Below are 15605 nucleotides of genomic sequence, written 5' to 3'. Positions count from 1 at the left end.
TATCACAAATGTTAGCGTTATCTGAAAGTTTCTCTCCTTAACATTCTCAACTTGACGGGTAGTAAGCTTGAATCGTGTATATACAAGATGGGACCGACTAATTAAGCTCATGGCACTGTATAAAAAAAACTCTTTAATTAACATGTGATTAGCTACAGAGGTAGACTTACGATCATTTCATAATCTCATTACATGAGACTGTTTCATCTTAGAATTACATACCAAAGAAACTATATACTCCGTACAACAGCGGTACATTTATTTGATCAAGCTATATACCTAATTATGTGACCTAGTCATTAACATTAAGCAGGCAAACTTGAATGAATGATCACTATAATATTGTCCAAAGACAAAAATGTTGGCTTTGATTGCATTAGCTTGCATGCTTTGACATAAATAGGTAAATAACTTAATCAAAGATTACGTTGAAAATGTGACTTGTGCATCCAAACACGTACGGAAGGGAATAATACTGTAATAAAGAACGTATTGAAATAATAGCATTATATCATCACTATGTCTAATTTTCATTCTAATTAAGACTAAGCATCACATTATGTAATGATTATGAATAAGTATAGAAGTCAAATTTCTAAAAAGTTCAAGTTTTTAGCCAATTACAAGCGTTAAATTTAAATATTGCATGGTCTTAATCAATATTCCTTTAGTCTACGACCTTTCCTTCATTTGTAAGTTTGAAAAACAATTTTTTTTAATAATTTTTGTTGTTAATCTATGGATTGGAGGGAGGCTAAAATCATTAGACTCAGTCTCTTATGCTAGCTTCTTTAATTCATTGACTTGCTCATTGAACTAACACTGGTTTTCTTTCATATTTTCAAAGTTTCCATTTTGTCTGTTTTGTTTCATTTGAGAGTTCATTATTTTATATATGGAATGAATAATTAATTAACTACATGACTAAATCCACCATCATGTACTCTCCCTCTAAGTAAATTTAACCTAATTTGATATGCCTTTTTAGTCTTTTATTGCATCCTTTGTTTTTAATATGATTGCAATATGTTTTTATAAGCATCTATTATACAAGTAGCATGATTTGCTCATTCGTGTTCAAATAGTTTTAGCTAATTTATTTATTTATTTCATAATATCACATTTGTCAATATATCATACTATTAGTTATTAAGATTACTGCGCATTATAGATGGTGTGTCCATCGAATAATAGACTTTTTATTTTTTTGATTGTTGCGAATAATAGACTTTTTATTCTTTTGATTGTTGCCTATAATTCAAATGCATATCAAATGATGGGAATTGATGGAATTTATTTTGTTTGTTTTTAAGTGGGGGCGATCAATTGATGACAATGATGGACATTTGCAAGAGCAACTTTAAATATTGGTAAATGACTTGTAACCCATTGTCATTTGTTCCATCAAACATACCTACATACTTAGACTAGCTGTAAAATTGATTATCATTTGACACAATGACAATATGGTTAAAATCTTTGTCCATAAACAATCCAAAAGAATGCAAGCAATTTTGGTTCTTATTACTCACTTCACACTTACCTCCTTGTAAGTTTGAACAAATACCAACAATGAATTCGAAAGAAGAACTAAATTACGGAAAAGAGGGAGTAAGTTATTACGTTATTATTTTTCGTAGACCAAGCTTGCTAAAGCGATGACATTTTATGAGAAAGAAAGTTATCTCATATGGCCACTAATGGACTATCCAGTCAATCTAGAGAAGGGCAAGGTAATATTACCTCATCTTATCTCAATTGCTTGGTATGTTGGTTAAACCTTTATTACTGAACCCAACCAACGTACATGGACGCCATCACTAATAGATTTTTAACTTTTAATGACTTACATGGTGCGTGTTTTATTTTAAATATTATTGTTATTATTCTACTTCAATATTTATGATTTTAGTAACATTATATTGTCTCAACTCCCGATCCTCATAATTTAATTAATAATGCGATATACTTTTACATCAAGTTATCAATTGTGTTATGGTATGATAAAATCACTGTGTATTCTACAACTCCTCAACATATTTTCTAATCAATGACATAAAAAGTACTATAAAATCCAGTGGTAAATCATTCATAGTTTTAAGAAGCAATGCAGTCATACAACAATACCAACTACCAAGCTAAGTGTCACATTTTAAAGATTTAAAAAGGTTAATTCATACGAATCATACCCCTTATAGAGTATGAGTATTAATTTCACTCTAAAAAATATATATATGTAGTATAATAATATTGTATAAATCCATAACTCAAAATAAATAAATAACCAAAGTTAATACATATTTGCATATAAAAAAAACCATGAACTCCAAAAAAAAAAAAAAAAAAAAAAAAAAACAAAACTTACAAAGTAGAAATGAGAGCACCTTCCAACCATGAGGTTAGAGGTTCAATCCCTCCTGCGAGTGCTGCTTTGTAAGTTGGTACAATGGTACATCATTTGAGTCCATGATTGCCCAAAATTACTCTAGGGTTGTCCAACACAAAGTGGGCTCGTAACACCTAACTAGCACATAATCACATCTCTTTTTCGTTGTTCCCTCTCAAACTCAAAACGACACCCATATCAACCAAAACGACACCTCTCCCTTTCCTCCACTCCAAGAAATTGGCAAAACAAAAAATCTCCTCCAAAAAAAAAAAAAAAAAAATTAAAAAAAAAATCACAGTAGTAACACATCACACCTTCCTCTCTGAAAAATTCCCAATCTCTCTCCTCTTTCTTCTTCTTCCTGTAAAATTTTGAAAAACCCCTCTTTCTCTCTCTAGGGTTTGTTTCCATTTCTATCGATCGATTTCTCTCACTTTCTCTCTCCTCACCTCCAATGTCATCAATGGCGGACGATTCAATCCCGCCGCCATCGCCACCACCGTCTACGGCGGCGTCGTTAGGGCAGTCGGTGATTCCGATTGTGAACAAGCTTCAGGATATTGCGGCACAGCTTGGAAGTAGTCCTGCGTTTGACTTGCCGCAAGTCGCCGTCGTCGGAAGCCAAAGTAGTGGTAAATCGAGCGTTCTAGAAGCGCTTGTTGGCCGCGATTTCTTGCCGCGAGGTTGCGATATTTGTACTCGTCGTCCGCTTGTGCTTCAGCTCTTGCAGACTAAGAGGAGTGATGAGGAGTGGGGAGAGTTCTTGCATCTTCCTGGAAAACGATTTTATGATTTCAATGATATTCGGAGGGAAATTCAGGTATATTTATGTTGCCTTTGAATGATTTTAGTAAGATTTTTTGTTATTTTTATTAGTGAGAATTGGATGTTTTGATTTGCATTTTAGCTATGTTTATGGAAAGTGATTGGTAAATCATTTGTAGAAAATGTGAATTTGAATGCTTAATTTGAAATTGAAATCATTAGAATTGTATGAGTAAGAGTTGAAATGCTGCATTATAATCTAATTTTCTTTGATTGATAACAATAATGGCAAATGATTGATGAATCATCTGTGGAGTGCGAATTTGAATGCTTAATTTCGAATTTGAAGTCATTAGAACTGTGTGAGTAAGAATTGAATGTTGCATTAATCTGATTTTCTTTGCCTATTTATGAGGACGAAATGAATGTGACTAATTTGTGAATTAAGGTAGTATTTAAGTGGATAGAGTATTGTTTTGTTTAATTGATGGTTGTTTCGAAGCAGGATTGCCTCTTTAGTGTTATTACCCTGTATGAATGTCTAATCGGAAGAATACTGAATATACAGGTGCAGTTGGAACATAGTGAAGTTTTGAGGCTTATTGATCAAGTTACATTTAATCCTTTGGTGCTTAGTAGAGTGTTTAAATTAGTGTTGGGAGGTGTTGATATTTTTTTTTCATTTTTTTTTTGGCGTGGTCAATTTAAGCTTTCTAATGGTGGTAAACAACGGTACTATGTGCTTTGGAGTTCAAACCTAGTGTTTTACATAATGGTTAGTGGCGGCTGCAAGTATGAATACTACGTTTTGGTGGAATGTACCTGAAGTATGTATTCTATATGTGTGGTTTTTGAAAGGCTTTTGATGTGTTTCGGAAGAAAAAACCAAGCAATGGGCAGGTTCTAATAGACAGCACAAAGGGAAATATTTATAAAGGAAAAAAAAATTGTCAAATTTTAGATTTACAAGAGTGTAAATCTAAGTAACATTATATCTTACTTATGAGCACAAAGCAAGACTAATTCAGAATCAATGATCAATGTTCATACACAAAGTAAAACCACTTGTACATCTTCAAAAACTAACACTAAATATTACTTGAAATAAAATATGCATCAGCTCTCAGTGAATGTGGAGGATTTACTCCTTAAGATATCTATACTGATTGGTAAAACCAAGTTTCCTTATAACGTTGAGGATGGCAGTGTTTAGTATAGGATGGAAGTAGTGGTAATATGAATGACATCCAGTAGTATCAGGATTTAGTTCTTGTGATCTCTATTGATTGGGAAGAGGAATCAATTAGCTACTTGATTTGTTATACTTGATGCTTTAATTCAGGATGTGAGATGATTCTCACAGTTTGGGCTTCTACTTGCTATAAGGAAACACATACGACTCCCTTGCTAAGGTTATAGGTTTAAGAGGCCTCATGTAATAATTTTTCATTTCCTCCTTTCTTAAATATGCACTAGGCAGTAGTGAAATTATGAACAGATCGATCTATTGTAGTTAATTGGTACATGCTGTGTACTGTTGCTGTATAAGTGAAGAGGAGTTTTTTTACTACTTTTTTCACCCTCTTTTTGCATCATATTAAAATTTCTATCTCCCCTATTTAGTTTTTTTATTTCCTCTTTATATTTATTATTTATTGCTGGAGTGGCATTCACTTGCTAAAGGAGCATTGAAAAAGGCTGGATTATCGATTTGGTAGCTTTTTGCATTGCCAAATGCACATTTATGACGATGAATGGTCTTCTTTCTTTTGTTCTGCAATTGCAATCATGCACAACTCAGTTTTGAGAGTGTCCGTTGGCCTTTTTTACATGACACTAGGTCTTGATGTCTTGTTGATGAGATATTCGTTGGTCCTTGTCAATGCTAATTCGGTATATGAATTGGTCGCCCATCTACAAAAGGAATAAGGGCGCCCGGGGGGGGGGGTTCAAAGCTTTAGGGTCCTCAAAGGAAATTTCAAATTTATATAGTAACGACCAAAGCTTTGGACAAGAACTATTTGCTCATGGTTAACGAAGGGCTGATGCTGCTTGCAACGAAGCACTAGGCTACAAGCCTCCCATATTACAAAATCCTTAAAAAATGGAACTTGCTATTTTAAATTGCGGAGCACTCTCAATTCATTCCTTTTAAATGTATGATGAACATTGTCATGGAAATTTTAACAAACTTGTACTACTAGATTGGCTTGATTATGTTCCATTTATTCTTCGAGTCCTCCTCCATGCTTCAAATTGATGCAATCAAAACTTTAGAATGACATTTTGTTTGACTTGAGCCAGTAGAGTCGTCTTGGTTTGATTTTTGAAATTATACTACCTCCGTTTCATATTTTTTGCAACTTTGGAATATTTTATATTTCACAAATAATACCCAAAGTTGCAAAAAATTAAGAAATAGAGGTAGTAGTTATTCTGATACCATTGTCTATTGCATTGTGAGAGTTTTTAAGTAGAAAAGTAAACTGGTTAGTTTTAGAGTTTATGGTTGTGCATCGTTGCACTTTATGCTTCTGTCGCATCTATTTGGAGTAGTGTATAAAAAGGTGCGCCTAGGCGCTAGGTGATGGTAGCACCTATTTTGCTCTAGGCAAGGCGCATTTAAAGAGGCGCACCAGAAGCGCATATAATTTCTCTAGCTGTTTTATACTGTGCGCCTGGCGGACCGAAGCGCGCTGTAATAGACTAATAATCTGACTCTGTATTTCCGATTTAACAAGGTGAATGAGTAAAAATTAAAGCTTGATGGATAATGGAAAAAGAGGTTGCAAAAGATAGGTTAGTAGCTTTAGGCTATCACTCTCTAACAATGGCTTTAGGCCATAACTCTCCAAGGGTTCCCAATGCAAATTTTTGCCTATCTTCCTTTTACTACTCTCTCCCTATATATACTACTTAGCTAAGCAAATACAACTTTAGTTGCTACCTTTACTAATTCATGTCTTCATCCCTAAAAGCCAACACAAGTACTGCAGCATTAAGGCAGTGCAGCTAATAAGCCAGCACAATAAAAACTGCAGTTTTAAGGTGGTGCTTCTCCTTGTGGTGGTGTGTTAGCCTACCTCTTTTTCTGCCTCTTGCTGCCAGTGTGAAGAACAGGTGGTGTGTTGGCCTGATTTGTTACTCGTGCCCAAGGCGCACCTAGGCGCAGCAGGACCTTTATTGCTTTAATTCGCCTTTTATTCATTTATCTGGAGCACCAAGGTTAAGAAATACGAAGTATATTTCACCTCAAATACAGCTTACTGACCAGAAAGAACCACTATCTACTGTACACTTGTTTCAGCTTTGATGTTTGAAGATAGCCATCTTGTTTGCAGTAATGCAGTTGGTTTGTTTTGTGCTCCACATTCTAAAATATGTTCACATGTATATTCTTAATTAATTAGTTCAAATAAAATTTGGTTGGTATCACTTCTTCACCTTGCTGTTGCTCTGTTTATATTCTCTACTTGTTTTAATACCATACGTGTGATACCTCTTAGAATTGGCCTATGACTCTAGTAGTCTAGTAGGATTGGAAAAATCTAATGACTAATAATTATTATTATATACTTTTTTATATTGCAGGCTGAAACTGACAGAGAGGCTGGAGAAAACAAAGGTGTTGTTGACAAGCAGATTCGTCTGAAAATATTTTCACCTACTGTTCTTGATATTACTTTAGTAGATCTCCCCGGGATAACAAAAGTTCCAGTTGGTGATCAGCCATCTGACATTGAAGGACGAATTAGAACCATGATAATGTCCTACATCAAAATCCCTAGCTGCTTAATATTAGCGGTTACCCCTGCTAACTCTGATCTAGCAAATTCAGATGCCTTACAGATGGCTGGAATTGCAGATCCTGATGGTAAGTTGAGCGAAAATATTTCTTGCTCAATTTTTTTTTTTTTTAATCAATCAACGTGTGATTTTGCAACTATATTCATCTATTTTTTGGCTTATTTTGGGCAGGATATCGAACAATTGGTGTAATCACTAAGGTGCATGGCATGTTAGCTAGTTTATTATACGTTAAATGATACCGTGATTTCTGCTAAGATGTTGGACTCTTTTTGGTGTTTCAGCTAGACATTATGGACAGAGGCACAGATGCTCGCAATTTTCTGCTTGGAAAAGTTATACCACTACGACTTGGTTATGTGGGCGTTGTGAATCGTAGTCAAGAGGTATATTTTTTCTTTTATATAGTTTGATGGCTTTGACCATATTTGCAAAAACTATGCTAATGAATTCTGGATGTTTGGTCCATTCATCTTGTCTTAGAGAATTTCTATTTATTGCCAAATACTCCTTATGTTGGGAGGATTAATTATTGGGTTCTTGACTCTTGGCTTAAGGATTTTTAATTGTTTTTAATGAATTCTCAAAAGTCATGTTTTAAGGAATTTTATTGCTTTAAGTGAATTTTAGGGGTTTTTTCAAATCAAGTTTTTTGCATGTTTCACCTATACCTGCTTTTGCTGCATTATGCTGTATCTTTGCTGAGCTGAATCAGAATTGTCTTTATTCCTCATATTAGTGGTAGATAGTGGATGATTTTTCCAATGAAATAATTCATAATGATTTGACAAGGAGCCAGAAGCAAACGAATTCATAACTATTGACATTGACATAGTCATATATTTGTAATTTACATGATAAAAAGGCTAAAGAACATAATATGGTGTAGGTAGTTAGAATGTGATTGATGAGCTTTTAGAACATGGCTGTATGGGTCGGTTAATTGGACTGAAGAGGATGTTACACGAGAATTGTTTGTTGATTTTAGGTGTAACAATTACTGATTGTGTGAAATGGATCTTGCTCTCTGGACTCTTTAGAGGTGAAGCTTACCATACTGCTGTACCCTCGAGGTTGGGATTGAGCAGAACTTTCAGCTAAGTAGTTTTGGACATTTTCAGAGGGAAACGATGGTGGTTGTAGTGTAATTGTGGAATTAACAGCTATAACGACAAGAATATGGATGATAGATATAGAAATAACGATGGTGCTGATTGTAAGAACAAAAGACAGCATATTGTATATAGTTAAACACATATTAGGCATCCATTAGTGGTAATGATGGCTGCTGTCTTATGAAGTATATATCTGTATCACTAAAGATTGTGTTAGTTGTGTGAAATACCAAACAACTTTTGTAATGGCTGCTAACAATGCACATGCGTGAAACAACTTAATTCAAAGCATGCATCTAAAATTCATCTTTGTCCTTGTTGATGACTTGATGTTATTTGTAGTTTGATTAATAAGGTTAGTTGAGTGTGTAGACTTGTATTTGGTCTGTAATGTAATTGGTTACAAAAGTAAGGAATATTTCTTTCTTTTCTGTCAGTTCTATTGATAATGCCTATTGAATTCAGGCATTACTGGAACACCAGACTTTAGTTGTTCCATGTGTTTTGGATCTTGCGTTATGTAAAGTTACATTGGATGTTGTAGAATAAAGAGAGATCTTTTTTTTTTATAGGTATTGTTAGTTTGTTACCATGCCTATTATATTATTTCACACTTTTCCGTTATCAAGTCGGTTATATTTTTTCACCACTCTGCTGTGTCTTATCAAAACAGGACATCGCGAATAATAGAAGCATAAAAGATGCCCTCGTGGCTGAGGAGAAGTTTTTCCGTAGCCGTCCAGTATAGTACCTCTAGCCTTTTGTATTTTACTCATTTTGCTTATTTAATTGGGTTGTAGGTATATTCCATTCCTGATCTTTCTTTTGGGGTTTCACTTGGGTTATGCAGGTGTACAATGATATTGCAGATCATTGCGGCGTTCCACAACTAGCCAAAAAGTTGAACCAGGTGAGAACAATTTAGTGCTACTGTATCTTATTTCTGATATATTTGTGTTTTAAGCCTGATGGTTGGTTTTTAATTATTTATTTAATCATTTTGAAGATTCTAGTACGACACATCAAATCAGTTCTTCCTGGTCTGAAAGCGAATATTAGTGCTCAACTTGTATCTGTTGCCAAGGAGCATGCCAGCTATGGAGAAATTGTTGAATCTAAGGTAGGATAATTGTGTATCCTGGTTATCTGTTGGAAAAGCTGGAATATTCACTATCACTTGGTTAGTTTGTTTAGAATTATGCAGGATATCTTATAATATAGCATGGTTTGGAGTGCTGTTGAAATTTCTGCTTCAAATTAGCAGTTAGACTAAATGTAGTGGGTCTATAAACTTGCATGTTGCTAAACATCTACTTAAAATGTCTTTGCCTTTTGTTGTTGCTAGGCTGGTCAGGGCTCTCTCATCTTGAACATTCTGTCTAAGTACTCAGAAGGTAGGTCTGCTATGTGTTTGTCTGTACATACATCTTATTTACTTTCTTGTTCATGGTTAATGCCTAATTGGTAAGATTTGTTTGGACAGCTTTTGCTTCTATGATAGAAGGGAAGAATGAAGAAATGTCAACATCTGAGTTGTCTGGTGGTGCCAGAATTCATTACATATTTCAATCAATATTTGTAAAGAGTTTAGAGGTTCAAATTCTGACTTTACTCGTTCCCTCTCCTTTTGGATTTCTGTTTCTATTGTTAATGTTTGTGTCTTTCTTAGGGTGATTTCCTGTTTGAAAACTTGTTTTTAGTCGTAATTTCAAGTAATAGCGAACTTTTATCGATTACTATATATTATTAATAATCTTTATTATAGGAGGTGGATCCGTGTGAGGATTTAAGTGACGATGACATCCGAACAGCTATTCAGAATGCAACTGGTCCTAAATCTGCATTATTTGTTCCAGAAGTAAGCTCTTTAATGATACCGAATTGATTAGTTTTTTTTTTAATAATGTGTTTTGTTATTTGGTTTCCGATCAAGTGTCTTAACATCAAACATTTCTTTTCTTTTTTTTTTTCCCTGGCTTTTAAACCTTTTGAATTTAACTGTTGAAAATTTAGGTACCATTTGAAGTTCTTATCAGAAAACAAATTGCTCGTTTATTAGATCCAAGTCACCAATGTGCGAGGTTCATATATGACGAATTGATAAAGGTAGTGAAGTTTTTCTATACTATCTGGCTTATAATAAATTCCAGTTGCTAAAATATTATAGAAAATTCTTCGTGTAGATGAGCCATCGCTGTCTGAATAGTGAATTGCAGCGCTTTCCTTTACTTAGGAAGCGAATGGATGAAGTCATTAATAGCTTCCTGAGAGAAGGCCTCCAACCTGCTGAGGCAATGATTGGGCATATTATAGAAATGGAGGTAATTGCTGCTAAAAGAGTGTTAATAATTTATTTTCAATTCATTGGGTATTTTCCTTTTTCATGTTTGTAGTTGTCTCTATTTGTATGTGCTTCAATTTAAAATTTGTTGTGTCCTACTATTAGTGACTTCGCTTACTTTAGTCCTTATTCTTACTTGTATTGGGTTATCTGTAATGTGTGTTACTTATTCTTGCTTGTACACTAGTCTTCTTCGAGGATTATCTGTCAAGAGTATGGGTTGTTTAAGTGGAACCTAGATTGGAGTTGTATCTGACTTACTGAAGTTTCTACTTGCATTAGTGCTTCGCTGATTACTTGAGCACTATAGAATTATAATCTAGGCTATCTAGCTAAACAATTTGATCTACTCTGTTACATTGCTTATGCTGTTATTGTTGTTACATTATTAAGATAATATTCATCATTTCCTTTATTAAAGGTAGAGCCACCATTTTATGTTAAACGTATGGTAAATTGTTTAATACATCTACAGAGGAGTAATGTGCTAGTGGACTAGATCAAGCCCCATTAAGTCCTTATGGTAAGACTAAAATCTTGTTTAAATTTCATAGATGGACTACATAAATACTTCACATCCTAATTTTCTTGGTGGAGCCAAAGCTGTTGAGGTTGCTTCTCAACATATCAAGTCCTCGAGAACTTCAGTATCTATCCCAAAGCTAAAGGTACCTGTCAAGCCACAGTTAATTAATGAGTTCATGATTATTTATTTATTTATTTCATTACATAGTTGGTGCATATTGGCTGTTAGGATGGTGTGGATACAGATAAAGCACCTGCATCTGAAAGGACCATCAAAACACGAGCTATTCTTCCCCGAAATGCAAATGGAATCATGACAGAACAGGTACGAAAACTCGGACCTGACTATATCTGCAGGGTACTAAGTTTCATTTCCCTTTCTAGCTAGGTTGTAATAGACTGATGTTGTATTTTCTGATTTAAAGACTAATTAAGATATAAATGCTTGATAACTTAGATTAATAATGGCAGAATTTGGGTACAAAAGGATAGATTAATAGCTTAAGGCTATCACTCTCTTGATAACTTTAGGTTATCACTCTCCTAGTAACTTGAGGTTACTATCAACATTTTTCCTCACAATTCCCATGATAGCTAATGCATATACTATCCCTTATTTAGGCTTAGTTAGGAATAAGGGCTACTAACCTAAAAGTACTAAAATTCCCAAACTACCCTTGTTAATGTTAGTCTATTACATAGGTCATTCAATTATTTGGAAATATGACTGTCACTAACTGATTGGCTAGTAAGTAGATTGAGTAGTAAGTACTAACTATTTACTTGTTTAATGACTTTATTGCAAATTTTGTCTGATTGACAGAGCATTCGGTCTGTAGTTGACAGTGAAAAGCCTGCTCATTCTGGTAAGATTCTACCCATATTTATTACATTAGATACTTCAACCTAGACAAATTGAAATAAGACAGTAGTTACCATGTTCAGAGGAAACCATGGGTTTTGTAATTTTGATATTATAGATAATGTCTGAACAGGAGGTGCAACTAACTCTAGTTGGGGGATTTCATCAATTTTTGGTGCTACTGACAACCGCATGTCTTCTAAAGAAACCAACATTAACAAGTCAAGTGAGCCTGTTCATATCATGGACCATGCCTTTTCGATGATACATTTGAAGGAAGTAAGTGTTTTCTAAATAATGATAATGCTCCCATCTTTGCTTTACTTTGTCAGCTTTGAAGTAGTAATTTTCTTTTCTGTCTTGAAGCCACCAGCAATACTAAGGCCTGCAGAGACTTGTACAGAGAATGAAGCAATTGAAATTGCTGTCACCAAATTGTTGTTGAAGTCATATTATGACATTGTCAGGAAGAATGTGGAAGACTCTGTGCCTAAGGCGATCATGCACTTCCTGGTGAGATCTTAACTACCCTAAATCAATTTCCACCTATATCTGATCTTTAGCTTTTTCTTTTGCATCAACTCTATATGGTTGTAGATATGTACTTTTTTTAAAGTTTGTAGTCCACTTTTGCTCTCTTAGCTCTTTATGGCTTTATGCAAACTTTGTGAATATAGAGATATAAGTCATATATAGCTGTGAGCCTGTGATTTGGTAAGGATCTACCTCTAACCTAGTTAGTAAGTTTCCTTCCTTTTTGGTGTGTGGGAGTTTTAATCTTTAATCGATTAAATGGAGAAGAGAAACAGGTGGATTACAGATTTGTCGTTTTTTGTAGACTTTTATCTACTTCAGATGCCCTTGAAACTCCTGATTATACAATGGTTTGGTTTGGGCATTGGGCTTCTGTTACTTTGTTGTAATCGTTTGTGAATTGACTGCTTTAAATGGTCTATAGGCTGCCAACATATATGAGTTTTTTTTTCTTTTCATCATGGTATCACATCAATGTGGTATATACCATCCATGTACCACATGTGCATTCCTTCATCATGGTATGAACATCATCATTTCATCAAGGATGGTTTAAACTATCTGTGGGAGTGCATTATTTCTCCTGTAGTGCTTTGGTTGAAGAGCTATACCAGCATGAAAAAGAACACAGTGGCCTTTCTCCTATAACTCGGTCAAGTTGGAAAATATAATTAATTTACCCCGTTATACTCGCCGATTTCCATATTTTTCACATGAGTATTGAGTGAGGCTTCTGCTGGCCTACTTTAAGATTGTTCTCTTCCAGAAAATATATTAAATTGAAAAAATATATAGCATGTTTGTTTATTTTGCAGTGACTTGAAATATAATGTTTTCTAGTAGGTTAACAATATGAAATATGAACTGGAATATAGATTGTAAAAGCTGTACTTCAGTGTGGCTTTTCTGTTCAAGTATGGTCTAGTTATACTTTGGCACAGTAACAAGTAACAGCTAGTGGTAAAATGGGTTATTGGCTTATTGCTGTCATTATCACTGTATTTGATATATGATTTTGTTATATGAATATTGTGCAGGTAAACCATACAAAGCGAGAGCTTCACAACGTGTTTATTAAAAAGCTCTATAGGTAACATGAAGCTTCCACAAAATGTTTATTTTATTTTTAATAACATCTAACAAAGCATACAATATTTTGGAATACACCTCTGATGGCACTGATTTGCCCATGATACAGGGAGAATCTTTTTGAGGAGATGTTGCAAGAACCTGATGAGGTTGCAACAAAAAGGAGGCAAACTCGAGAGAAATTACGCATTCTCAACCAGGCTTTCCGGGTAAGTTTCTGTAAACTTAGGAAACCCTAAGAACTGTTACATCGTTGCATATAATTTTTACTTAAATTTGGAGACTATCAATCTGCCTTTGATGCTGTTGGTATTTGCTTATTAGAATTCTCTGTGGATGTGTGTGATGTTTAGGAATTGTTAATATGTGTTTCAAATCTGAGTAATTACAGCATAATTTGTCTTTGAAACTTTGAAATTTGAATTAATGCTTGTAAATTAATAATTGGACTTTCCATAATTGTGACTCAGTTTACAGTCTAGTGCTTGACAGTAGATTATTGAGTGGTATCGGGTTTATTGTTTTCTGGAGGTGATCATAAATTGCACTTAAGAATTTTTGGTCGGCACATGAGAATTTTTTGTTTTTTGGTTGTTATCATCATGATTTGAAGTCTATGCTGTCCTTGCTCCATGTTGGATGCCTTTTTTTTTTTTTCATGTTTATTCATGGCTGCCAAAATGTAATCATCTACTTGTTTTTACCTGTTTGCTTATGTGTTCTTTGGTCTCTGGATACTAAATTTGCAAATTTCGTTGTCTATCTTTACACCCACTTGGAGCACAACGATTCTTCAGCTGTTAGTGTTGAGAGAATGAAATTCTGTAGACTTCTAAGCATCATTCTTCGACTTGCATTCTTGTTTTTCAACTACAGGTACTTGATGAATTGCCGCTAGAGGCAGATACAGTTGAGAAGGGATACAGTTTGGGTACTGATGCTACTGGTTTGCCAAAGTTTAATGGGCTCCCGTCATCTGCGTACTCAAACAGCAGTCATTCAAGTGATTCCTATTCGGCCTCTCCTAAAACCCACAAGTCAAAAAAATCATCCCACTCAGGCGAACTACAGTCACCATTTTATGGTAATACTGATTCTAATGGTGGTGGTGGTGGACGTAATTCTCTACCTGGTTTGTATCCAACTGTCCATATGTAGTTATATGGTCAGTCTGCTCAATCATACCAATTTCATTCATTTCTATTGGTCTGTCCAGTATAATTGAATCTTCGGTGAAAGAAGCCTTTGCACTGTTTGTCAAGATTCATTTCAGTGATATTAAAAGTTGCATAAGTCTTGAGGTGGTAAAATGAAATCCGCTGATTCGTGTAACATATTTCATTTTTTTTACTTTTGGCCTATCAGTCAAACGTTTTTTTGGTGCATTTAATTTTCCGTCATATAATACTTGTCTTAGCTAGTACGCCTGAAGTCGATTAGGTATAGTAGAGGGAATGTTTTACCTCTATTCAGTTTTGCAATACAAATAATATTGGTTTGTTTGCCATTGAAAGAAGAAGATGGGAAGTATTGATATATTGTATATTCGGAAGTCCTGTAACTGAACATATACTATTGCATTGAAACTATTACACTTTATGGTCTTTACGATCCGTTTATTAGCTATTGTGTCTTCATAATTTGCCTATTTTCTTTTTAAAAACTTATACAATCTTGGTAAATGTCATTTTTAAATCACTTTCAATCATCACTGAGATCCTTGATGTTGACCATTTCCTAGGGTACAACTGCTTACTACGTAGTATTTTGTGCATAAAACTGAGTTCTATAATTTAATCCAGACAACTTAACCTTATATGGGTCCTTGTGAAGTCTTAACACTTAGAGCATGTTTGGTTAGTGTATACTACCTCCGTTATAGGTTATGTGTAACGACTAGACATTTTCCCTCTCTGCTTTATGTGTATACTACCTCCGTTATAAAAATGTCTAATCGTTACACATAACCTATAACGGAGGTAGTATTTTGGGTTGGAAAAGGATTTGGATAAACCATTATCGTTACCGAATGTTTGGTAACAATTACCATTACCTAAGGGTAAGGGATTCCACCCATTTGCTACCTCTCCAAAACCCAAGGTTTCTCTCCTCAAACACAATGATTTTCTTTCCATAGCTAAACCAAACGAACGAAAAGGTAATAGTTACATGATTTTT

At 34.5% G+C, this 15605-nt stretch overlaps 1 protein-coding gene across 1 annotated transcript; it reads left to right on the top strand.

The window, feature by feature from the left end:
- Positions 1-2672: 2672 nt before the first annotated feature.
- LOC145559178 (dynamin-related protein 3A-like) lies at positions 2673-14742 on the top strand. The gene is made up of 20 exons (XM_081620608.1): positions 2673-3209; positions 6746-7028; positions 7133-7161; positions 7246-7347; positions 8750-8818; positions 8927-8986; positions 9083-9196; positions 9422-9470; positions 9560-9669; positions 9842-9934; positions 10090-10182; positions 10260-10397; positions 10972-11085; positions 11172-11267; positions 11766-11808; positions 11938-12083; positions 12171-12317; positions 13376-13428; positions 13537-13636; positions 14304-14742. Exons 1-20 carry the CDS (start codon positions 2844-2846, stop codon positions 14583-14585), a joined length of 2487 nt encoding a protein of 828 aa, XP_081476734.1. The 5' UTR covers positions 2673-2843; the 3' UTR covers positions 14586-14742.
- The last annotated feature ends 863 nt before the right edge of the window (positions 14743-15605 follow it).

Source organism: Chenopodium album, chromosome 9 (assembly GCF_948465745.1).
Source record: "Chenopodium album chromosome 9, dcCheAlbu1.1, whole genome shotgun sequence".
Lineage (NCBI taxonomy): Eukaryota > Viridiplantae > Streptophyta > Magnoliopsida > Caryophyllales > Amaranthaceae > Chenopodium > Chenopodium album.
The sequence above is the reverse complement of the archived record's forward strand: the minus strand, read 5'-3'. Positions and strand labels throughout refer to the sequence as shown.